We start from the raw sequence: 25,483 nt of genomic DNA on the forward strand, positions 1-25,483 counted from the left end.
AAGGAGATGGCTCTATAGGAGTCATCTTAGGGATTTTAATTTTTATTTATTTATTTTTTGGACACAGGGTCTCACTATGTTGTCCTGGTTAACCTAGAACGTACAAAGATTTACCTGCCTCTGCCTCTCAAGTGCTAGGATTAAAGGTGTGCATCACCACATGCAGCCCATTTTAGGGATTTTAAGGATGATCTAGAGATCATATTAAGGGGCTGGAGAGACGGCTCAGTGGTTAAGAGCACTGGTTGTTCCCGCAGAGAACCTGGGTTCGATTCCCAGCGCCCACACAGCAGCTAACAACCGTTCTAGGGGAATTTGACGCCCTCTTCTGACCTCCATAGGCATTGCATGACACGGGTGCACTTATATACATGCAGGCAATACATTCATACACATAAAATAAAAACAATAAAATAGGCTGAAGAGATGGCTCAGCGATTAAGAGCACTGGCTGCTCCTGCAGAGGATGTGAGTTTGGTTCCCAGCACCCACATGGTAGCTAACTGTCCATAATTCCAGTTTCAAGAGAATCAGATGCCCTCTTCTGACCTCCATGGGCAATGCATGACTTGGGCGCACTTACATTTATGCAGGCAATACACTCATACACAAAATAATAAATAAAATAATAAAACAATAAAAAGATTATACTGAGTTTCAGAATACAGACATCACTTCTCAGTATTTATCGTATTAGGCCAATTGAATCTAGTCAAGGATAGGAAACAGGAAGGCCTCCCTCCTGCCCTGCAGCTTGCCTCCCTAGTTCCCTTCCCAGTTCTCATCCCCAGACGACCAAGACCTCCCTATGGAAAACTAAGAGCAGCAGAAGAGAAGAAGTGTGGGTCAAGGCTGAAAGAGGTAGGATAGGGACCAAAATCATAAAGACCTTCACACATTCTCTTCAAAACTATGGCTGGCAGGTCTGTGTGCTCAACAGTCTGATTTCCCATGGCACACTTACCTCTTGCTCTGTGAAGAGGATGTCAGTATAGCATAGCTGAAAAAAAAATTGAGATATGTTATCACCTAAATTCAAACTTCTCTCCCACATGCAAACTATCAATCACTTTCTCTCATCATCTCCCAACTCAAGGGTTTCTGCCTCAGGAGAATAGACTGAAGACAGCAGGGTGCTCCCACAGCAATTCCAGACAATGAGACCAGTGCCCTCCCAGATGGAAAATGTTCCTGCATGTGTGGAGAGGGTTTTGAGTGTGCATGTTGGGGGGAGGTGGGGGCATGTGAGTGGTCACTAAAGACTACATGTGACTGTATCCTATGCATTGGATCTTAAGAGTGGTAAAGGTAGACACATGCCAACTTTAGAAATCTCATATGTCAAAACAGTCAATCTGGCAGAGTCTGAACATTTATTGCACTGAGACTTGCCGCCACAGTTGGCTTCATTCACAGGCGTTTAAATTTACCATGAAAACAACAAGGTCCAATTGTATGATATTTATAGAGCAGACTATTAATAAAATGACAGGAAAGAAGAGACTATAAAAGTCAGGCTACATCATAACCGAGGAGGGATCCCAAGTGCAGAATGGAAAGTATAAAAATACTGCAGGTTAATGTTCTCTATGCTCCTGAGAAAGCTGAAATTATTTTTTTACAGCCTATTAATAGAGATTACAATTGTACAGCAGCACTCTGTAGACGCCATTGTTTATAATAGTGTGGGAAGGGAAAAGGTTCATTCCAAGTTCTACTTACATCTTGGTCATAGCGCTTTCTGATTTCTGGGTGTGTCTGCTCTATTAAACAATCCACAAAACACGTCTGAAAGAGAGGAGATGGTTAAGAACTGCCAATTGCAAAGGAAAATCTACTGTGCCCTTCCCCCAGCTCCCAATATGCCATGTGATTTAGGCAAGACGAGAGGAAGAGAACAAAGAGGATTATAGGACAGCAAAGGATTAACAAAGAAGCCACAAGATTATTTTTAAGTGAAAGATGAAATCTTTCTCAGAAAGATTTCCCCCAGGAAATAAGTTTTAAAAGTGAGAGATAATACTCAATTTCCCTTTTTCTTTCCAAATGTAGACACAAGGTTCAGGCATTCAAGTGGCTTAGGAACAGGCTCTTAAAGCTAGACTTTCATAACAGTTCCATAAGAGCATGCATGGAGTGTTGTCATGTCATCCCCCACCCAACATCCAGCCCTGCGACTCCAAGCTTCCACCTCTGTGACTCTAGCTGACTCTGCTCAAAAGACGAGCAGATAGACAGAACTGTTCTAAGAGCCAGAGCGTTCGCTCACCTTGCCATGGTGGAGATGGCCACACAGGGTCACATTCCGGATGAGCTCTGAGTTATCCATCAGATCCGCCAAAAAACTGGAAGGAGAAAGGCAACAAGAAAAAGTTCTAGACAGGGAGTGGCACAAAGGTGTTCAGATTTTCAGCCAGGAACAACCTTAGTCCAATGGTGGAATGCTCAAAGGCAGAGTATCTGGATAGCCCTGGCTTTGGGATTGGATGTGACCATGAGACAGCACAATCTGGAAGTGAACTATCATAGAGACTCTTTAAAGAGAAATCGTTTTAAACATCTATCATCGATCTATCTCGCTAGCTAGCTAGCGTGTGTATGTATGTGGTTATGAGCATGCCATGGAGTACATGTCAAAGTCAGAGGACAATTTTCTGGAGTCAGTTTTCTTCTGCCCTGTGGGTCCTGGGAATCAAACTCAGGTTGTCAGGCTTGGCCTCAAGTGTCTTTACCTACTGAGCCATGTTACTGGCCCTCATGGGAATTTCAACAGTAAAATAATGACTTAAAAAGAAAGGTTAGCCAGGCATGGTGAGAGGCAGATCTCTGTGGGATCAAGTCCAGCCTGGTCTACATAGAGAGCTGTGGGCTAGCTCAGGCTATATGGAGACCCTGTCTCAAAAATGAAAGGAAGCAAGGAAGAAGGAAGGAAGGAAGGTAGGTTGGTTAAATTAAGAAAAGGTTAGGGGGGCTGGAGAGATGGCTCAGTGGTTAAGAACACTGGTGGTTCTTACAGAAGACCCGGGTTTGAATCCCAGCAACCACATGGCAGCTAACAACTGTCTGTAACTCCAGTCCCAGGGGATCCGACAGCCTCTTCTGGCCCCCACAGGCTTTGCATGACACAGGTGCACTTACCTACATGCAGGCAATACACGCATACACATAAAATAAAAATAATAAATAAAATTTGAAAATAAGAAAAGGTTAGTAAGTTGGGCATGGTGGCGCATGCTTTAGTCCTAGCACTGGGAGGCAGAGGCAGAGGCAGGCAGATTTCTGTGCATTCAAGGCCAGCCTGGTCTATATAGCAAGTTCCAGGCCATCCAGGGCTTAAAAACAAAAAAGGAGGCCTGGTGTGGTATCGCACACCTTTGATTCCAGCAGTCTTTTGGGAGGCAGAGGCTGGTGGATCTCTGTTCATTCAAGGCCAGCCTGATCTACATATTGAGCCCCAAGTCAGTTGGGACTACAAGGAGTCCCTGTCAAAGAAAGAAAAGAAAGAAAAGAAAGAAAAGAAAGAAAAGAAAGAAAAGAAAGAAAAGAAAGAAAAGAAAGAAAAGAAAGAAAAGAAAGAAAGAAAGAAAAGAAAGAAAGAAAGAAAGAAAGAAAAGAAAGAAAAGAAAGAAAGAAAGAAAAGAAAGTGGCTCAGTGGTTAAGAGCACTGGCTGCTCTTGCAGAGGACTGGATTTGGTTCCCAGTACCCACATGGTAACTAACAAACATCCATAACTCCAGTTCCATGGGGATCTGACTCCCTTTTCTGATCTCTACAGGCATTGTACAACATGGGTGCACCTACCAACATGCAGGCAATACACTCATGCACATAAAATAAAAATAATAGTAATAAACAACTATATATATATAAGAGGTCATGTTTTAGGGACTAGAGAGATGGGTCAGTGGTTAAGAACACTGGTTGCTCTTCCAGAGGACCTGAGTTTGGTTCCCAGCATTCACATGGCAGCTAACAACTGTCCATAACTCCATTTCCAGGGGATCCGATGCCCTCTTCTGGCCTCCTTGGGCACTGCATAACATGCAGGCAAAACACTCATACATGTAACAATAAAACAAGTAAATCCAAAAAAACCTTTTTAAATACCTCATCCTTACGAGCTGAGCAGTTAAGACTAAACTTAAATATCCCAGCAGACTTCATTTTGACAGGCCATAAAGATCTGCCGTCACAGTTCTCTGGCTATTTCAACCATGAACCATCTTCTTTCTGCCTTCAAGAAAAAATGCCCCACTATTTCTGCAGAGAACAGATAACTTACTCCATCTCATAAACCGTGACAGGTAATGTCTGTTCCATCAGAGTGAATTTCTTAGTTTTCACTGGCTTAATAATAGGTTCTAGGAAGAAGAAAAAAAAAAAGTAGTGACATGTAGGTAGACATAAAACAGAAATACAGAGCTCTATTCCTCTGCACTGAGCTTTCAGAGTGTATGATATAGAACATCAATTTATTTTATTCTCAAGGATTGCTTATGTTGAGAAAGCTCCGGGAATGCTATTTTGGCAAGAGAATGAAGGAACCTGAACTGAAGCATCTGGAGCTTATTAGGTGGGAGGTCAGAGAAACAATACATTTAAAAACCCAGCTCTCTGTCTTTAAATTTATAAAATGAAATTACTTTCCAGAAGATCATTCATGACTATAAGAGGTTGGGACTGATAAGAAGGGTTAGAATTATCTGCATGGAAAAACATCAGACCAAATGGAGAACTTAATGGTTTTTAAGCACCTGAACAAAAATTAGATAAAGTACTAATTCTTAACTGCTTAGTAACAAGCTAAGCATTTTACTGAATATTAAAATAATGTGAATTGAATCTTAATCTGGAAACAGAACTGGAAATTAGAAAAAAATTGACAAGTTAGCTCACTGAACTCTGAAGATTTGCTGACAGGCTAGGAAGTTTCCCCGTAGTACCTGTGAGAGGCTGCGTGTCTTCCTCCTGAACTATGGTCTCCACCTCAGGACCGTACACCTCCTCAGCTGTGGGGTAGTACTTCTTGTCCTCATGCAGTACCACCTCCATCCCAGGATGGTCTTCATCATGTTCTCCTACATCATCCTCATCCTCATCATCATCCATCTAAAGGCAAGAGGGAGAGAGAGGATATAAAGGGACCAATTGCTACTCCCTGAGTAAAAGCTAACTTTCCACTTCTTCCTTCATGTTCTGTGCTCATCAGGAGGGTCCCCAACCCTGGAAGACCATCTACACAAGAACACTGGGAACAAAGGCTATGGCCAGCTCTCCTGTGTCAAGCTCACACCTTCCTCACTAGGGTCACTGGCCACAGTGGACTGACAATGAGGAAAACAAACAGCCACCACAGAACCGTCCACTAAGGAAAAAGAACCACTTTTTTCCAAGAGCAAAACAACAGAAGCCAGAAATAGAAACTAGGAACAAACCTATACCTTTAGATTTTTCACTTAGATTCACAGACTCGGCTTTGAAAAATAAGCTGGTGACAGATAACAAGAGTTGGTGAGGATGTGAAAGAACTGAAATTCTCACATGTTGCAAGTGGGGAAATGGAGCAGCTGCTCTGGAAACTGGTGGTTCTTCAAAATGTCCAGCATACCACTAAACATGACCCAGCAATTCTAGTCTTTTAAGTATATTATGCCTAAAATACATGAAAATCTATGGATGCATAAAGACTTCTAAATAAATATTCACTGGGACTGAAGAGATGCCTTAGTGATTAAGAGCACTGGATGCTCTTGCAGAAGACCTGAGTTCAGTTCCCAGCACCCACATGGCAGTTAACAACTGTCTGTAACTCTAATTCCAGGGGATCAGATGTCCTCTTCTGACCTCTGTTGGCATTGCATGACATGGGTGCACTTATATACATGCAGGCAATATACTCATATACATAAAAATAAAAATAATAAAATATTTTAAAAATACAACAGTATTATTTGTAATAGCCAAAAAGTAGAAACTCAAATGTTAGGTCAATGAATGAGTAAATATACTTCATTCATACAACAATAGTAGTTGGCAATAAAAAGAAATACACATGCTACTTGTACATACAATGCTACCACATGGACTGACCCTGAAAACATGATATAAGTGGGACTAACTAGGCATCAAAAGCTGTATGTTACATAATTTCATTTATACAAAATGTCCAGAATATGCAACTACAAAGAAAAAGAAAACAGGGCTGGGGCTGGGGACACTGGGAAGGCACTAGCTTCAGGTACAGGGTTTCCTTCTGGAAGATGAAAATGTTCTAAAACTGATCATGATAATGGCTGTATGACCTTGCGAATATCCTAAAAACCACTAAATTAAGTACTTGACAATGAAGCAGCCTCAGATGTTACTTCTTTACCTATCAACCCTGGTCATAAGCATCAATGAGTCAAAGTATTCCCAATTCTAAAGCAGCTACTACATTGCCCTTTAGGTTCCCAGACATTCCTCATTTATTCATTCCCTCAACATTTCTGAACACTTACTAGGTGCCAGGCACTGTTCTGGAGTTGGTAGTAGAGCAATGGGGGGCAGGGTTGGGGAGGAAAGTGATCACACCAGAGCCAATCTGAAGGAAGAGTGAGACTAAGCTACACAGGTGTCTGGGGAAATGCACCAAAGAACGCTAAGTACTAGCTGGACCAGTCAACACAAAGGCCTTGAGCCAAGAGCGTGTCATGACTGTGAGGATTAGCCAGGAAGCCAACAGGTTTAAGAGTAAACAATGGGAGAACAATGAGCGGAAGTCACGTGGGAGGTAATCAATGAAGATTTTTCAGATTATTTAAGTAACCTGACTTCACTTTCTTTCCTCTTTTTAATGTGTATGTGTGTGTGTAAGCATATCTTCAGGAGTGTGTGTGGAAGTTGGAGAACAGCTTCAGGTGTTAGCTTCAGGACTGCCAAGCATCTCTTTTGAGACAGGGTCTCTCACTGGGACCTGAGGATTATGTTAGACTAAACTGCCTGCCAGCCCAGCCCCAAGGACCCACCTGTTTCTATCTCCCATGCACTGGGATTATAAACGCACACAAGGCATTTTTATGTGGGTTCTGAGAACTGAACTGGGGTCCTCATACTTACAAGGCAAGTGCTTTGTCAACTGAGCCATTCTCCCTGGCCCTGACTTTTCTTTTTTTCTAGAACAGAGATTCTTAACCAGGGTGATGTACACCTGCACCTGCACCACCACCACGAAATCCAGAACTTTTGATAATGCCAAAGACATTTTTGGAGGCTGTGACTGGGTATGTATGTGTGGAAACTAGTGAACAGTCAATAATGTAGAAACTCCCCACAAAAAGAACTGTCTGGCCTCAGTGTCAATGGGGCTTAGGTTTAGAAACTCAGCACCCAGAGGTCTGAGGAGTGCTAGGCTGTGACTTTGTTTTAAAAGAATAACTCTAGGTTAGGCATGGTTGCACATGCCCTTAATCCCAGCACTTGACAGGCAGATCTCTGTGAGTTCCAGGCTAGCTGGGGCTACAGGGAGACCCTGTCTCAAAAAGACCAGGAAAAAAAAAAAGAACAACTGTGGGGGACTGGGGTTATAGCTCAGTATAACATGAGGCCCTGGGTTCAAACCTCAGGATGGCGTTTGAAACAAAAACCCACTCTGTTCCCTATCCTGAGAACACAGTGAAAGGAAGGTAAAGGAAGATTAGTTAGGAGGCTCCCACAGCAATTCAGGAGGGAGAGATTTGTACCATAGCTGTTATAAAGGTGGTGAGAAGAGTTTGAGTTCTAGAAATATTTTTGTAGAATCAAATGTTTTCTAATAAATGAGAATGTTTTCTAATAAATGAAAGTAGGTGTGAGGAGAGAGAGAGAAGAGCAAGGCCTTTGCCATGAGAAAGTGGAGTACGGATGGCAGTGTATACATAGGGATGAGGAAGAGTTTAAGAACAGTACAGGAGAGGACTCAGTGTGGCTCCAAGTTCTACTGCTACATTTGAGATCCTCCATTAGACATCAAGAAGAGATGCCAAGTCAGATACAGAGCACACAAAGCTGAGGTTCAAGAGAAGGGTCCACATTGAAAATATGAGAGTGTTCTGGACACAGCAGTCATCTGACAGACTGGATAAGGCGACCAGGCAGTGTGCAGAGGTAGAGAAGAGGTGTAGAGAGCCCTGGGTCTGCTGGAGTCCAGAGGTCAGGAAGAGAGAAGCTAGTAGCAAAGACTGAGAAAGAATGGCCACTGAGCAGGAAAGCCAAGGGCCTCTTTAGAAAGCACGGGATGTCAGCCCTTCAGATGCTGCAGGCTGGTCAAACAGGACGTTTGGATTGGCAGTTCACTGGTGACTGGCAAGGAGTGCCTGAGGAGTAGGAAAGGCAAATGGATGGGATGCCTTGAGAGTATGAGGAGAGGATTTAGAAACAGTAAGTTTCAACAACTTTTTGAGGTGTGCTGTACTGGGAAGCAAGGAAATAGGGAAGTAACTGATGGAGGATATGTAGGCAAGAGGAGAGGGGTACCAGAAATGGAACTAGGCCCTCATACATGTTAGGCAAGAGCTATTTCATTTTATTCAGACAGGATCTCATCAAGTTGCCCAGGTTGATCTTGAACTTCCTGCCTCAGTCTCCCAAGTAGCTAGAATTACCAGAGAGGGCGTCACATAAAGTACAGGCCTGTACACTGACAGGGATGACCCAGTAGTGAGGGAAAGCTGATGCTATGGAGAGGGAGGGGCAAAGTGCTGGTGGAGGTCTTGAGTGGTGAGAAGGGATGAGGATAGGATCTAGTTTCTAGCTGACAGAACAAATGACTCATCCACAAGAACAGACTGAAAGGCACTGTGTGCAGTGAGGTGGGTAGATAAAGCAGTAGGCACTTGTCTCCCATCACAAAAAGTTCAAAACGCCACCGTTTCTTAAAAGGAACACAAACACTGGGCATGGTGGTGCACGCCTTTAATCCCAGCACTTGGGAGGCAGAGGTAGGTGGATCTCTGTTGAGTTCAAAGCCAGCCTGGTCTACATAGTGAGTTCCAGGACAGCTGGGGCTACAGGGAGACCCTGTCTCAAAAAGACCAAAAAAAAAAAAAAGAATGTAAACACCTGCTGTGGCAGGCTGCTTGGCTACCTCCTGCCATCTGTACACCCTACTTCTATTAAGGTGGCCTGAGATCACATCAACTCTTTTAGCAGCCAAACATATCCAACTGGTGGTGGATCCAATAGCTACCAAGCCAGTCTTCTCCTGCTCCATACTGCTGAACACATTAAGAATGTAACTGCAGAATTTTATGTAAGAACATCTGACTGCCTCCAATCAACTCCACCTGAGCATCATGACAGCTCAAACTTGAAGCATCTAAATAAAGCTAAACGAGCATCCTTTCAGCACCCCCTCTTGTCTGCCAAAAAGCAGTGTTCTTCCAGGCACCTCAGCTTCCCTCACTCCCTTTCTCCCCTGACATTCAAAGAGTGGTCCAACTCCACATGTCCATAGGCTTTGCTGGAAGCACTATCATGAATTTCCTGGCTGTCTCCAGGTCTTCTAACCCTCCTTTCACTAAATGAAGAGCCCCAGCATCTTACTTTGATCATGCCATCCCTTACTGCTCTGTATCCAAGCCCTTCAGCTCCCTGGCCTCACCTCCTCTGCTGCACACCCACAGCTGTCCTCAAAGGACGGAACTGTGGAGAACTGAGAAGAAAAGGTTCTCCTTTACACACTACCTCTGGGCTCCTCCTCGATGCATTCCTTCCCTCCAGGATGAACAGCCTTCTTATCAAACTCTTACGCAATAATTCCAATTATTTTTTTAAACTTACCTATTTGTATGATTTGAATGAGAATATGCTTGTGAAGTGATTAAACAATAAAAAATACTTTACAATAATAATTGGGGGAGGGAGAATAAAAGCAGGCAGGCTAGCCTCAAACTTAATCCACTTGTCTCAGCCTGGCTTGCAATAATTTCTTTTAATCTCTGTGAGATCAAGGCCAGCCTGGTAGGTCAGCCGTGGCTTCAGGGAGACCCTGTTTCAAAAAGCACCCCCCCCAAATATATGTGTATTATTTGGTTCTTCTTAATTTTATATATGAGTGTATTGACTGCATGTATGTAAGTACACCCATGTTGTGTAATGCCCAAGGAGGTCAGAAGGTGTCAGATCTTCTGGAACTGGAGTTACAGACAGATGGTTGTTAGCTGCCATGTGGGTCCTGGGAACTGAACGCAGGTCCTCTGTAAAAGCAGTCAGTGCCATGTCTCCAGCCCCTACTTGCTTATTTTTAAAAAACATTTATTTTGATTTTATGTGTATGAATGTTTTGCTTGCATATATGTAAGTACACCATGTGCCTACAGTACCCGAGAAGGTGTTGGATCCCTCAAAACTAGAGTTACTGAACGGTGCTGGGAATCAAACCCAGGTCCTCTGCAAGAGTAGTCAGTGTTCTTAACTGCTGAGCCAGCTCTCCAGTCCCTAAGTATTTATTTTTATTTTATGTACGAGTGTTTTGCCTGCATGTAGCCCCAGGCCCTTTTTATTTCTAATATGCATGTGTAATGTGTTCATGTGTGCAGGTGCATCCATGTTCCTGTGAGGAAGCCAGAAGACAACCTCTGGTATCATCCTCAGAAACACTATCTTCTTTGAGAGAGGATCACTCATTGGCTTAAAGCTCACCAAATAGTGTAGACTGACTGTCTAGTGAGCCCCAGAGATCCTCCTGTCTTGCCTCCCCAATGTTGGGATTACAAGTATGCAATACTGGAGCTGGAAAGATGACTTGGCTAACGACTGCCCATAATTCCAGTTACAGGGGAATCCATCGCCCTATTCTGACCTCCACGGGCATTGCACATGGGTACACTTACACACATGAAGGCAATACAATGATACACATAAAATAAAATATTTAAAAATAAATAAGTAAAAAAATTAAAAAGGCATGTAAGACAGGAGTAAGACTGCAAATGTCATATTTAAAAGTAAAACATATATTTAGCAAATACAAGGTCCTGGGTTCCAGTCCCCTGCACACATTAAAAAATATCCACACAGATGATGTCCACAGCATACTTCTGACCTACATCTCAACCTAATAATCTACCAAGAGAAAACTATTTTTATAAAACTCACACTAGGTTCTTAAGTGTTCAATGGTCCCCCATATTAAAAAGTCCTTCCCTATAAGCCAGGTGTGGTAGGTAGATCGTATCTGCAATCCTAGCACTGGAGGCTGAGGCAGGAGGATTGTCAGAAATTTGAGGGCTTGTTTCAAACCCCCTGTCGTAGTTGAAATGGCAATGTCCCCCAGAAGCTCCAAGTTATGTGAACACTTGGTCCCCATTTGGTGACGCAGTCTGGGGAGGGTCACGAAATTTTTAGGAGTGAGCATGCTGGAGGAAGCATGACACCGGGCTGAGCTCTGAGAACAGACAGCCTCATGCCATTCCAGTTTCTCTCTGCTTCCTGTGCCTACTTGAAGAAGAGCTCTCAGCTTTCTGCTCAGGCCATCTCCTGCTGCCAGGCCTCCCTGCCTTGATGATTCTTAGCCCTCTGGAACTGTAAGCCGAATAAGTTCTTCCATCTATAAGTTGCCTTGGATATGGTGTTTATCTAACCAACCTCCCCGCCTCCAAAAAAAAAAAAAAAAAAAAAAAAAAAAAAAAAAACCCTTCCTTAATTCTACATGGATACTTATCACACTAACCTGAGATGCAACACCCTACCTCTATCTTTAAAAAATGAGATGAGACTGGGCGTGGTGGCACACTCCTATAATCCCAGCACTTGGGAGGCAGAGGCAGGCGGATCTTTTTGAGTTCGAGGCCAGCCTGGTCTACATAGTGAGTTCCAGGACAGCTGGGGCTACAGGGAGACCCTGTCTCAAAAAGACCAAGAAAAAAAACAGAGATGAAGCCAGGGGTAGGGCAGGCCTTTAATCCCAGTGCTTGGGAGGTAGAGGAGGAAGATGATCTCTGTGAGTTCAAGGCCAGCCTGGTCTACACAGCAAGTTTCATGCCAGCTGGGGTTACACAGAAACCCTATTTCAAAAAGACAAAAAAAAAAAAAAAAAAAAATTGAGATGAGTTACCTAATTCATTTTTGGTTCTACGGCCTCTCCCTATCACACCCTATCTCAAGAGTGCAGGGGACGGAATTCAGGGAACCTCATGCATATCAGAGAAATATGCCACTAAGGCATATTCCCAGCCCTCTCCAGTTTGTTAAAGATGATCACAGTGGCTCTCAGATTACCTCCTCAAGATTTCCCTAACACCACAGTCAGAATGTAGTTCACCTAGACATGCAGGCATAAATACACCTAAAACTGCTCTCCTTTCATGATACCTACAAGAAGCTTCAATTTTCTTTTTTTCCAGCATGAACAACATTTTCCTTGACGGAGAAGACAAAGCAGCCAGGATGTTATTTCAATTTTCTGCTGTCCCATGAACACCATACCTCCTTGTCGATCCAGACTAATCCATTGCTAAGGAATGGGATAAATCTAGTTTTTTCATTGTTTGGCAATTTCATATAGTTATATAATGAATTTTGGTCATTCTTACCTGCCATTCCCTTCTCAGTCCCCTCCCTCTGCCACTGAAACTGTTCTTCCCAACAAATCTCCCTTCTACTTTTATTAAATCTACTTTTTACTCATCATGAGCTGAATGATGCCAAAACATGAAAGCCACCTCTGGTGACTGTTACTGGATGCAAAAGGTCCCTTACTTGCTCATGTGCCTGAACATCTGGCCCTAGTTGGCAGTTTTGGGAGGCTGTGGAACATTTAGGAGGTAGGGCTTGAGGTTTACAGTTTGGCTCTGGTTCTTGTCCTATCTCTGCTTCCTGGTCCACTGCCATGGAGCCAACTTCGCTGCTATGAGGGATTGCATCACTTCACGTAAGCTGTATGAAATCCTCCTTTGTTTCACTTCTTGTCATGTACTTGGTTGAAGCAACCAGAAAAGTAGGCTGTCCTCAAACTCCTGACCACCTGCCTCCATTTCTAAGTACTGGGATTACAGGTGTGTGTTACCACTCCTGGCTTTAATACAGTGCCTTTTGCAAGCCCCAAAACATTCTAAACTTCATCTCCCACAATCCTAAATGGGAATCATGGGAATCTGCACCCTCCTTTTGCATGCCTCTTCAAAAATCAGAGTTTATGCTGGGCATGGTGACAGGCGAATCTCTCTAAGACTGAGACCAGCTGGGTCTACATAGCTAGTTCCAGGCCAGTTGGGGCTTCTTATAGCCCCGGTCTCAAAACAAAAACATACATAAAAAGACAAGAAAAAAAAAAAAAAAAAAAAAAAGAAATCTGAGCTTCAGTCCGGCATGGTAGGACATGCTCATAATCCCAGCACTCGGGAGGCAGAGTCAAGCTGACCTCTGTGAGTTTAAGGCCAGCCTGCTAGTCTACATAGTGAGTTCCAGGCCAGCTGGGGCTACAGGGAGACCCTGTCTCAAAAAAACCAAAAAAAAAAAAAAAAAGATGTAAGCACATTCATCATTATGGGAACAATGCTTTAAAAAGGAAAAGACTGCCAGGCGTGGTGGCGCACACCTGTAGTCCCAGCACTTGGGAGGCAGAGGCAGGCGGATCTCTATGAGATCAAGGCCAGACTGGTCTGCAGAGTGAGTTCCAGGTCAGCTGAGGCTGCAAGGAGACCCTGTCTCAAAAAGGCCAAAATAAATAAATAAATAAACAAACAAACAAACAAATAAAAAGGATAGGACTCTTAGATGTGGTGTCTTATACCTTTAATCCCAGCGCTCAAGAAGCGAGGCAGGTGGATCACTGTTGAGTTCAAGGCGAGTCTCATCTACATAGTGAGTTCCAAGATAGCCAGCACTACAAAGTGAGACCTTGTCTCAAAAAACTTTAAAAAAAGGGAAAGGACTGAAGAAAAGAATATATGTGTTTTACCTCATCAAGATCTTTTGTCTCTCTTCCCAATTCATCATCATCTTCATCAGAATCAAGCTCTGGTCCAATGTAATTTCCAAATTCATCATACAAGTCCGTATCCATGATGCTAAAATTCAAGGAGAGAAGAGTCAGGTCTGGCAGGGTCAGGAACGCCTCCATGGCGCTCCCTCACCTTTGCACAGCTTTTCTCAGGTGAAGCAGTAACTCCTCAACCTCGTGAATGAATGATCTCCCAAAGAGTCCAGCATGTTCTCCACCTCTCTGTCCTTCCCACTGTGTCAACGTGTCTATTTACATATGCCCCCCCCCTTTTTTTTAAAGATTTCCTTAAAAAAAAATTATGTGTATGTAGGGGTAGTTGTAGTATGTGCATGTGAGCACAGATGCCTGTGGTGGCCAGAAGCAATGGATCCCCTGGTGCTGGAGTTACAGGATACTGGGAACTGAACCTAGGTCCTCTGCAAGAATATGTGACTGTTGGGCCATTTCTCCAGCCCACCTCTTTACTTCTTCATTTAGATACAGGTTCCCTTATAAATCAGGCTGGTCTCAAATTCTATGTAGCTGAGGTTGGCCTTGAACTCCTGATTCTCCTACCTCAGTCTGGAATTACAGGGATGCATGTGACGTCTGTCTTTATTTTTAATTTTAAGGGCAAGCTCTCACTATTGTACCCAAACTGGCCTTAAACTTTTTTTTTTTAATGTTTAAATATTTTATTTATTTTTACTTTATGTGTATGAGTGTTATGCCTCCATGTAGGTAAGTACACCCGTGTCATGCAGTGCCTGCGGAGGACAGAAGAAGCTGCTGGATCCCCTGGAACTGGAGTTATGGACAATTGTTAGCTGCTATGTGGGTGCTGGGATTCGAACTTGGGTCTTCTGCAAGAACAACCAGTGTTCTTAACCGCTGAGCCATCTCTCCAGCCCCTAAACTTTTTTTAAAAAAGATTTATGCTGGGCGTGGTGGCACACACCTTTAATCCCAGCACTTGGGAGGCAGAGGCAGGCAGATCTTTGTGAGTTCAAGGCCAGCCTGGTCTACATAGTAAGTTCCAGGACAGCTGGGGCTACAAGGAGACCCTGTCTCAAAAAAGACAAAAAAAAAAAAAAAAAAAAAAAAAAAAAGATTTATTTTTATTATTTTAATTATGAGTATATGTCTGTCTCTGTGTGGGCAGGTGCAAGTACCACAGAAGTCAGGGGTGTTAGATCCCTTTGGAGCTGGAGTTGAAGGCAGTTGGGAGCTGCCTGATGTGGGTGCTGGGAACTAGACTCAGGGCTTTCTGGAAGAGCTCTCTCTCTCCAGCCTTAGCCTTGAACTCAATTCTTCTGCCTCTGCCTCCCATGTGCTGTTATTAGAGGTATGCACCACCATACCCAATTATTTTTTTTTAACTTGCTTGTTTTATTTATGTGTATGTGTCTGTTTCTCTGTGTTTAAGTCTCTGTGAATGTACATATATGTGCTAGAAGAAGGCATCAGACTGTTTGTGGGGCACAAAGCTTGTTACAAAGGTGCTGGGATCCAATCTCTGGTCTCATGATTAAATGCATTTGTTAATGCATTTAACTGCTGAGCCATCTCTCACCTTTTTTTTCTTTTCTTTCTTTTTTCCGGTCTTTTTGAGACAGGGTCTCCCTGTAGCCCCAGCTGGCCTGGAACTCACTATGTAAACCAGGCTGGCCTTGAACTCAGAGATCCGCCAGCCTCTGCCCCTCGAGTGCTAGGATTAAAAGCGTGCACCACTACACCAGGCTTCACTTTTTTTTTTTTAACACTAACATTCTCACAATATCATAATAGAACCATCAAAATCAGAAAATATTGGCATATTACTTCTAACCTAATGTACAGATCCCCTTCAAGTTTGACAAACTGTTGCAATAATGAACTGCACAGCAAGGATCTCATCCAGGACCACAACTGCACTGAGTTGTCTTTAGTCTTGATTCTTACCACTTGACAATTTTTGGAGACTACAAGCAAATGATTGTAGAACGCCCCTTCATGTGGGTTTGCCTGGCATTTCCTCAGTATTATACTCAGGTTGTGCATCTTGGGCAGGGATGCCACATACGGGATGCCATGCCCTTCTCAGTGTTTTTCCTATCAGGTGGTACATGATTCCAATTAGTCCTTTAGTGGTGATGCTAACTTTGACCTCTCAATTGAAGGGGCAGCTGACAGACTTTTTCATTATAAAACTCCTCATTTTCACTTTCTAATTAGTTAAAACTGGAGACTTTCTTTCAGCTTTGACTACTGAAATTGTAATCAAAGGAATGGTTTACATACCAATTCCTTTATGCTTTCCTAGACCTCCAATTTCTCATTTCTCTATACTGCTATAACCTTTTCTACTTTCATTAGTATTTCTGGCCTGAATGTTAGTTAACTGTAGCTATTACCCTCACCAACAAACAGCAATGCAACAAAGAAGAGCTCGGGAGAAGCATCAGGCCTCTGGAATTAGAAGCCCTAGACTGGCATCCTAGCTTCATTTCTAACAATGATGTACCTCAGGCTACTTTACCTCTCTATGTATTTCAAGCACAAAATGGAGTGAATGATCACTGCATAAAAAAATTATGAAAGGCCGGGCGTGGTGGCGCACACCTTTAATCCCAGCACTAGGGAGGCTGAGGCAGGCAGATCTCTGTGAGCTCAAGGCCAGCCTGGTCTACATAGTGAGTTCCAGGACAGCTGGGGCTACAGGGAGACCCTGTCTCAAAAAGACCAAAGAAATTGTGAAGGATGTAAGGAGAGGCTGTGGGTAAAAGCATCTGCTGTGAAAAGCCTGATGACCTGAATTCAATCCTTGGAACTCACACACACAAAAGCCAGGAGCACAGTGCCTGTAATCCTAGTACACCAAGCAGACACGAGAATCTCCAGAAACTCAAGAGCCAGCCTGGCATAAGCAGTGACAAACAGACCCTGTCTCAAACCAAGTAGAAAGGTGAAGTCCAATGCCTGAAGGATGTCCTCTGACCACCACGTGCATGCTGTGGAGGATGCATTCAGGAACCTTCATTCATATACACAAATATGCACACACATACACACACACAAAGTATGAGGATAGCTGGGCATAGTGGCCTACACGTTTAATACTATGAAGTGAGTTGAAGGTAGCTTGGATCATAGGAGACACTGTCTCAAAAAACAACAAAAAGATGATTAAGTAACAATAAATGTTAACCAGCAACCACTCCCAAATATAAGAACACCTGTGTTCTTTGGGCCCACCTGCTAATGCCCAAGACAACACCTTGCATGAACAAGAACTAAATAACGTTAACTGAATGGAATATTTAGCTTTGAAATACTGGTGTCTTCTTGAGGTAGACTAATACCTCTACCTCCCTCAATGTCATCTGCTGAGTGCTGATTGCAAATAAATTAATTAACAGCTCCAATAACTGGTAATTAAATGTAAATTATTACTAGACTTTTCTTTTTCTTTCTTTTTTTTTTTTTTTGGACTTTTTGAAACAGGGTTTCCCGGGACTGTAGAGAGGGCTCAGAGGTTAAGAGCACTGGCTGTTCTTGCAGAAGACTTGGGTTCGAACCCCAGCATCCACATGGCAGCTAACAACTGTCAACTCCAGTTCCAGGGGATCCAACAGCCTCTCCTGTCCTCCTCGGGCATTGCATGACATGGATGCACTTACCTACATGCAGGCAATACACATAAAATAAAAATAACAAATGAAATATTAAAAAAAGAAAAAGGAAAATAAACAGGGTCTCCCTGTAGCCCCAGCTGGCCTGGAACTCACTAAGTAGACCAGGCTGGCCTTGAACTCAGAGAGATCCACGGCCTCTGCCTCCCAAGTGCTGGGACTACTTTAATATGCACATTCTTTTTACTTCTAAAGGGTCACCACATTTACATTCATTTCCTTCTCCCAAGGCTTCTATCAAGTGATGGCACAAACTTTTACACAGAGCAAGCACCAGGTTCACTTTTGCCTCAGGACCACTGCACTTGCCATACTCTTTGTCCCTCGGATATTTAAACTTTGTTAATTCATTGAACTCAAGTCTCTATTGAAATGTCACCGTTACTCTATTCCCCCACACACTTACCAATCCCCACTTACACTAGTTCTTACCTGTGTGTTTCAGGGTGCTGGGGCTTAAATCCTGGTTCTCATCCTCTACTTAGCACTCTATCACTAGCTTACATCCCCAGCCTGATAAATAAAGCCTTTATTTAAACTGTAGTTGAGAAAATGAACAGTAAACAAAGGAATAGTTATGTATCTGCTACCAATAAACATTAACAAATTGGGAGCAATCAAAATAAACACAGTTCCTGGCACAAAATAGGGCCTCAAATTTTTGGGGAGGTGTGGGGAGGGTGAATTAACGATTCTAATACTAGACTTGCTCACAGTTAAGCAAAAGTAATTTCTTGGTACCAATCCTGTATCTTCCTACTACAACAAATACTCTCAAACCAATGCTGAATCATTTCTTTTTGTTTTTGTTTTGAAACAGGCTCTCACTGAGTAGCCTAGGCTGCCCTCGAACTTGCGGCAATCTTGGGGGTCGGGGATGGGGGAGAAGGAGGCATTAGGCATCACCAACCGGCTCAGATGATGCAGGGTCGTCCAAAGACCAAAGGAGCTTGGCAGAGAAGTGGCTAAGGTGGCACAAGTGGAAGGGGGTGTGGCAGGGGACTAGGTCTTCAGCACGCCACCTCTTTTCAGGGACATGATTTTAACCACGCAGGATACCGAGGAAAACCTCAGAAACGGTGCGTGTCGGGGGTGGGGGTGGGGGCGCCTCCTTCACTCCCTCTCCAGGCTTCAACTTATCCACATGTAAAGCGAAAGGAACAAAAGGCATGTAACGCCCCTTCCCGAGAACGCGGTCTGAAACTTCCCAAGCCCAGGGTCACCCTTCCCCGGCCAGCTCACCTCAAGTCCGCTCAGCCCCAGCTCGCAGTCTGCGCCCGAGCCCGCGCTTCCGCCCCACGCCGCGACACGGGCGCCGGTCTGCAGGAAGGACCCCGAGCCGCCATCGCGGCGTGCGACTAGGAGGACACCCCTCTGCCTGAACACCAGCTCCGGGGACTGTAGACCTCAGGACGGAAACCCGACGGGCAGACCTATGTGTCCTCGACCCGAAGCGTGGGCTGCTCCAAAGGATACAAAGAGGACACAAGCATCTGATCAGGCGCCCTGGGACAGCCTGGAAGGGGGGGGCCTTCGGGCCAGTCACGTGGGCAGGCTGTGGTGCCGTTGCTAAGCAACCACTGCCGTCGGGCGCGGAAGGAATGGAGGTGTCCTAGAGCTCTATGAGATCAGGGGATCCCCCCAAAAAAGCAAGGGTACCAAGACTGGGGCTGCTAGGTGAGGGCCTGAGGACAGAGCTAAGGGGACAGATGAGTTTTTCTAGTCATTCGATGATTGGGGAAGGACAAGGAGGTGGGCGGGTGGCGCGCGCCTGTAGTGTCCGCTGCTCCAGGAGGCTCATGAGCCCAGCAGTTTGGAGAGATTAGCCTGGACTAAATAGCGACACACACACAGACACACCCCACCTCCCCTAAAACACACACACACACACCACCTCCCGTAAAAAAAGAAAAATTTTAAAAAGCCGGGCGTGGTGGCGCATTCCTTTATTCCCAGCACTCAGGAGCCAGAGGCAGGTTGATAATTCTGAGTTTGAGGCCAGCTTGGTCTACATAGCGAGTTCCAGGCCAGTCAGGGATACACAGTGATACTTTGTCTAAAAAAAAAAAAACAAACCACTGGCTAGGAATGGGAGACGTTTGGGTCTCATTGCTCATTGCTGGCTGGCTATCACAGCCCACTTGGCATTCCACGTTGGTGGGGCAGGGTTGGGGGGTTGCTTACCCACCAGTTCATTTCCTGTCCAGGGCTTTTCCCACTTGTACTACAAAATCTAGCTTCAACTCACCAGGATTCTGATGGGCAATCTCTCAAGTAAATGTCAAAGCCCAGACTGGAACCCACATAGATCCCTGTACAAACAGCCGATCAGACTCAGATAAGGGGACTGCAGAACGTCAGTGGTTAAAGATACTGCCTACATACCTAGGCACCTGCGCCTGCAGCCTCAGGTGGACAGGGGTTTGAGCATGGAGATCATTGAGCTCCTTCCTTTGCCAGGTCTACTCAGTTTCCTGCACTGTAATTGCTTCTGGTTAGGTGAAAGGGCTTTTTCTCCATCACAAAAAATAATAATGGATAAGGTTTTTGTTCTTGAGCTGGAGTAGCTAGTAAAAACCCTGCTCTCTTGTGAGTTTATGTAACAACTTGTTATAGTGAAATCCTAAGTGGAAGAATGAAGGAACAGAATCTTGAGATCCAAATGCCTCTTGGGTGCTGAAGCACCCAAATTAATTGTTTTGTAGTGCTGTGGATCAAACCCCAGGGCCTTACACACACTAAGTGAACTTCTACCACTGAGCAAGCCCTTAGTACTTAATACAGTGTTTGAAGCAGAGAGAAAAAAAAATTATGACAGGATTCCAAACTGAAAGGATTCTACTCTTTTCAGTGGCAAGTTTTGAAGTCCTCACTATGCAATTTGAATCTGTAAAGCAGGAGACTAGATTTTTATATATCAGATTGATCTGGGTCATTTCACATTCTGGCGAAGACCCCAGAGGCTAATAGAACCTGCTAATAGGCATTCCTTATTGCCTTCCCAGTTCTGAGCCATGGAAAAGAATGATGCCATTGACTTCAAGGCTTTGGAGAAAGAGCTACAGGCTGCACTCGCTGCTGACGAGAAATACAAAAGGGAGAATGCTGCCAAGCTCCGGGCAGTTGAGCAGAGGGTGCCTTCCTATGAGGAGTTCAGGTTGGCTTGCAGCCATTTCTCTCCCATTATGGTGGTCTTTAGTAGTTAATAGCAAGCAGTCTAGTCATCTTTTTTTTTTTTTAAATGTGTATGAGTGTATGTGCACCCATGTTGTGCAATGCCTGCAGAGGTCAAAAGAGGGTGTTGGATCCCCTGGAACTGGAGTTATGGACAGTTGTTAGCCATCATGTGGGTGCTGGGAATTGAACTTGGGTCCTCTGCAAGAGCAGCCAGTGCTCTTAACCACTGAGCCATCTCTCCAGCCCCTACTTTTGTGACCTTACTCAAGTTCCTTAACCTGAGTCTCAAGTCTTGTGTAAAAGAGAGACTCTATTGTTGTATTAATTACTGCACATAGGACCCTCAGCACATGTGAATTGCTTGAGTACTTTCAACTGTCTATGCAACTGTTATTTTGTTATTGCCATGTTTCCCATCAACAGGCCCAGCCTACAGCAGGCAGAGTAGCTGCCCCACACTCAAACATGCAACATTAAGTTCATCCCCCAATCTCTGTGTTTTGACCCAGAGGTATTGTCCTTGCATCACATCTCAAACCACTGGAGAAGAAGGACAAGCTGGGGGGGAAGAGAACTGTGCTCTGGAACTGTCACACTACTCGGGAAAGGACCTTCCAGGATGTGGCCACTGAAATTTCCCAGGAACAGGTAAGGGTCAGCCTCTTTGGTCCAGCAAGATTCTGGGTCCTAAAGCCTACAATCCTGTCTTCTTACAACAAATATCTCTTCCTTATATCTCATGGAAACCAAGAGAGACCAAGTTTTGTTTTTTAATCCCAGAACAGCAATCAGATGGAGGAGGTGAGTTAGATGGGGTAGATGGAGGGCTCAACAGGTCTGTTCCATCAGTCTTCTGTCTGTCCTTCCCATAAGGTGGTAGACAGTATAACAACCCCGTGGCACTGTTGGGAGAACCTATCAGACCCTAGACACTCACTTTGAGTTCTTTTTTCTCTTCCTGAGATTTACAGTAAACTCTTTTACCCTTCTTAGAGCAAACTCTGACTTACTTTAAAGGCCAGAGCTATGTGCCTTTCCTCAGGAGGAAAACCCCAGTACAAATGAGACATTCAAATCATAGCCTGGATTCCTTGGGCTCTCCCATTCTCCTCCATCCCCAGCTCCCTCATCTGAAAATGAGGCCACAGAGACCAGCATTTTCAGAGCTCAGAGAGCAGTTGCAGAGCTAAAATGAAAACTCATAGGCTCCCTCCCCCTCATAGTTGCCATGAAGCCAGAAAAGCTATAAACCTGTTTCCCTTTGTAACGTAGGAGAAATCACCCTTCCAGCCTGGAACCTCTTCGGAGTTTTACCGTGACTGGAGGCGACACTTGAGAAGTGGGCCAGAGCGCTACCAAGCCCTTCTTCAGCTTGGGGGTTCCAAGGTGGGCCAGCTCTTCCAGAAGGATGTGGGCTTTGGACTTCTGGGAGAGCTGCTGGTGGCACTGGCTGATCATGTGAAGCCAAATGACCGGACAACAGTGTTAGTGATCCTGCACAGTTTGGCTAATACTGGCCGGTTCACCCTGAACCTGAGCCTGCTGAGCCATGCAGAGAGAGAGAGCTGCAGACGCTTGTTTCAGAAGTTGCAGGCCATGGATACCGCCAGACCCATGCAGGATTGTCTCAGCATGGAGGAGCAGCCAGGTGGGACCCAGGGGGAGGAGGGGCTCCTACAGGAACTGCTAGGACTGTATGGGGTTGATTGATAGGACTGATTGCTTGTAGCATCCCCAGTGGTTTCAGAAAGCATTTTGTGGTGATTGTTTTGGGGTTTCTGAGAACTGTTGTGAGGAACCCACACCCACTTTCCTTTTCAATTAGTGAGCTTGGCCACTTCTCCAGTCTTTGAACCATGTGACTCCCCAGGACAGGCAAGGGCTGTTTTGCTTCCCATCCTCCAAGTCTACAATGCCTCTAGCTTCCTGGCCCTGAGAGATGGGTATGTTCTCAACTAAATGCTGGTCTCACCAGATACAGCCACCACTCAGGAAAATAAATAAGCTAACTCATTCACCTTTCATGAAAAATAAACACTGATCATAACTCTTAACCAGAATATTTATAACCCAGAGCCAGTGAACAGACAGCTAATCAGCAATGAGCAACTGCTACTTCATTTGAGGTGCAGAATTTTCCCCTAGGGACTGAATTCTTATGCAGGTTGCGCCTGGGAAATCCCCAAGTCATTGGCTCAGGACTGGCCAGCATCCCAGATGGCCAGCTGTGCAAGAAGAGGGTTTCCTCCATCTTTCAGATTGATGAGAGGGAAGGATTTTATCCGGGGTAGGCAGGGAGGGGGGGGGTTCCAGCTCATTCTAGCTTCTCCATTCTTGGGAGAGTGCCAGTGTTCTAGAAAGATGAAAGAATGGTAGGTTCTAGAATGATTTTCCCTTGAGATCAGGCCTAGAACATTAGAAGGACATCTTGTATATCAGCTGGGAATAAATTACCTTGCATTTTGGCTATTGCCTCTGCAGTTTGTTGCTTCTTTTCCTGGCTGCTTAACAGCAGTAATTTCTAGAAAGCCATAGGCCTTCAGGGTCTGGGTTTTGCCCTGCCCTTCAAGACCCTCTCTCCTACAAGCATGAGCCTGGCCCACACCACTGTGCTCTTGTGGGCCTGGGGCAGTCTCCAAGCCTTTGAAATTGTGGAGAAGGAGAACATTTTTCAGCAGACTCCCTGCCCTGCTTTCCTGCTGTTTGATAATGCTGCCTATCTGGCTGACATGAGCTTTGAGCTTCCCTGCCACTGCAAGCCTGAGGATGTTTCAGCTGTGGTGTGGTATTACCAAAAGCACCTGGGGAGCAGCCACACTAAAGTGCTGACAGACTTCGATGGGCGCTTGCTAACGGAGGCAGCCCAAGTTCGAGTGGGCAGTGACATTCTGGTCCGCTTCAGCATCCGCATGTTCAGCCTGTTGGTTTATCATGCCCAGCCAGAGGACTCAGGCCTATATTTTTGTGGCACCCGCAAGGGAGACTATTTTTATGCCTATGATGTGGATATCCAGAGCAATGAGGGAATGGTGGCCGCCTTCAGGGACAAGGGCCAGGAGCCGTTGGCAGATGAGTACTATGGGAGACTCCATGTCTTCACCACCTTCTGGGAGTGGACCCCCTGTGACCGCTGCGGTGTGCATGGGGAACAGTGGCGCATTGGACTCTGCTACCTACAGAGCCCTGGTCTCTCCCCCCGATACCGTAAGACACTGCCGGATGTGGTGTCCTGTGGCTCTCAGGCTGTGCCAAGGAAGCTGCGTACCAAGACCAAGTACCACACCCCTGAGCTGCTGGTTCAGAGCTGCCTAGTGCCCTGTGAGAACAGGAATCGGATCCAGAAGGGTGTGCTGGCAATCTACAACTATGTGTCCAAGGTGGGAAGCCGGCCTTGGGTGCCTAAGGTGCCCATTCAGTTCCACCAGCAGAGACTAGGCCACGGACTCATCATCTCCTGTCCTGGGGCCCGGCCAGAGCATGCTGTGGCCTGGGACAAAGACCAACAGCACCTCTACCGCACACAGTACCTAAAAGGTGTCAACAGTTCCATGAGGGTGTTCATCGACCATGGCAACCACCTCCACATCCGCTTCACCCAGTTGAGTGACCGGGGCATCTATTATTGTTGGCGGCAAGGGGTACAAATCGCTGGTTTCCGATTGAGTGTGACTTCTCGAGGGCACTACCCAGCCTCGTTCTCAGAACCTGAGACTCAAACTGCCATGGAACTCACCCTGATAGGCTATCTGCTCATCACAGTAGTCTTTGTTACCGTTCACCTCTGTCGTTGCTACTGTTACTCATTTTGCAGTTGTCCCAAATGCTCTCTGTAGGCCATTTATTTTCCAGCTGAAGACCAGTTGTGTTTCAATGTGTTTGTAAAGTAATTCCAGATGCCTCGGGGTGGGCACCTTGGCCTGGGACATGTGGCAAGGAGATGGGCAACCTGCCCCCCAATTTCATGGGTGGATCTTGGGTCTGGAAAGAGGAGAAGCCTGAGGCAGGTGGGAGATTGGGGACTAAAGTCATGAGAGACATGGCCAGGGACATGTGTCTTCTTATTTCATATTTAGGTCAGAGAAAGAGGAAGTGAACTAATACCCAGCAAATTGCCTATCAGTGTTGTTGACATGGGAGGTGCTTTGCTGTCTTGCATTGAGGACTATTGAGTGGGACCCTTATTGAATTTGGGGGGTGGGTAGTGAGAGGAAAGAAGGAAAGTGGAGGGATCTGGTCTCTGCCCTCCTCTGCTTCCAATATTATTCTGGAAACAGCAGCTGTGGGCCAGGCATGGTGGTGCACACCTTTAATCCCAGCACTAGGGAGGCAAAGGCAGGTGGATCTCTGTGTAATCAATTCAGCCTGGTCTATGCAGTGAGTTCCAGGCCTGCTGGGGCTACAAGGAGACCCTGTCTCAAACAAATAAACAAAAGCCAATAAACTAAAAGAACCCCCCAAAACAAACAACAACAAAAAAAAGAAACAGCAGGTGTGAAGAGGAAGGTAAAGACTAGGACAGTAGGACAGGGAATTGGTGAGGAAAGTAGAGCTCAAACTCAGAACTTTGTAGAATGAGCTGGAGACTGGGAATGAGAAGAGGGGGGTGGAGCAAAGACCAGGGCACCAGGGCTGTACTGGAGATGGGATTTGACAGGTAGCTGCAGCTATGGGGGTCTGGGCTCCCAAAACAAT

At 45.1% G+C, this 25,483-nt stretch overlaps 3 protein-coding genes across 4 annotated transcripts in view; 2 read left to right on the forward strand and 1 right to left on the reverse strand.

Annotated features, from left to right (window-relative positions):
- The window catches only part of Eftud2 (elongation factor Tu GTP binding domain containing 2), a 50,037-nt gene extending 31,029 nt beyond the window's left edge, over window positions 1-19,008 (reverse strand). The window contains exons 1-7 of one of the 2 annotated variants that reach the window (XM_008838211.2): window positions 18,857-19,008; window positions 13,920-14,028; window positions 4,945-5,110; window positions 4,284-4,362; window positions 2,270-2,345; window positions 1,723-1,788; window positions 965-1,000 (exon numbers count right to left, since the gene is read on the reverse strand). In XM_008838211.2, the coding sequence (XP_008836433.1) occupies window positions 965-1,000; window positions 1,723-1,788; window positions 2,270-2,345; window positions 4,284-4,362; window positions 4,945-5,110; window positions 13,920-14,024 (528 nt within the window). In that variant the 5' untranslated portion in view covers window positions 14,025-14,028; window positions 18,857-19,008. Of the gene's footprint in view, window positions 1-964; window positions 1,001-1,722; window positions 1,789-2,269; window positions 2,346-4,283; window positions 4,363-4,944; window positions 5,111-13,919; window positions 14,029-18,856 lie in introns of those variants that run through there. The other variant, XM_029566020.1, reaches the window with a different exon arrangement.
- Window positions 19,009-19,185: 177 nt separating this feature from the next.
- Ccdc103 (coiled-coil domain containing 103) lies at window positions 19,186-23,258 on the forward strand. The gene is made up of 4 exons (XM_008838216.2): window positions 19,186-19,291; window positions 20,620-20,771; window positions 21,301-21,439; window positions 22,064-23,258. Exons 2-4 carry the CDS (start codon window positions 20,629-20,631, stop codon window positions 22,499-22,501), a joined length of 720 nt encoding a protein of 239 aa, XP_008836438.1. The 5' UTR covers window positions 19,186-19,291; window positions 20,620-20,628; the 3' UTR covers window positions 22,502-23,258.
- Window positions 23,259-23,310: 52 nt separating this feature from the next.
- Window positions 23,311-24,829, forward strand: Fam187a (family with sequence similarity 187 member A). Its single transcript, XM_008838215.2, has one exon. The coding sequence runs from the start codon at window positions 23,380-23,382 to the stop codon at window positions 24,622-24,624; it is 1,245 nt and encodes a 414-aa protein (XP_008836437.1). The 5' UTR covers window positions 23,311-23,379; the 3' UTR covers window positions 24,625-24,829.
- Window positions 24,830-25,483: the final 654 nt, after the last annotated feature.

This window comes from Nannospalax galili, unplaced genomic scaffold (assembly GCF_000622305.1).
Source record: "Nannospalax galili isolate Female #2095 unplaced genomic scaffold, S.galili_v1.0 scaffold95, whole genome shotgun sequence".
Taxonomy (NCBI): Eukaryota; Metazoa; Chordata; class Mammalia; order Rodentia; family Spalacidae; genus Nannospalax; species Nannospalax galili.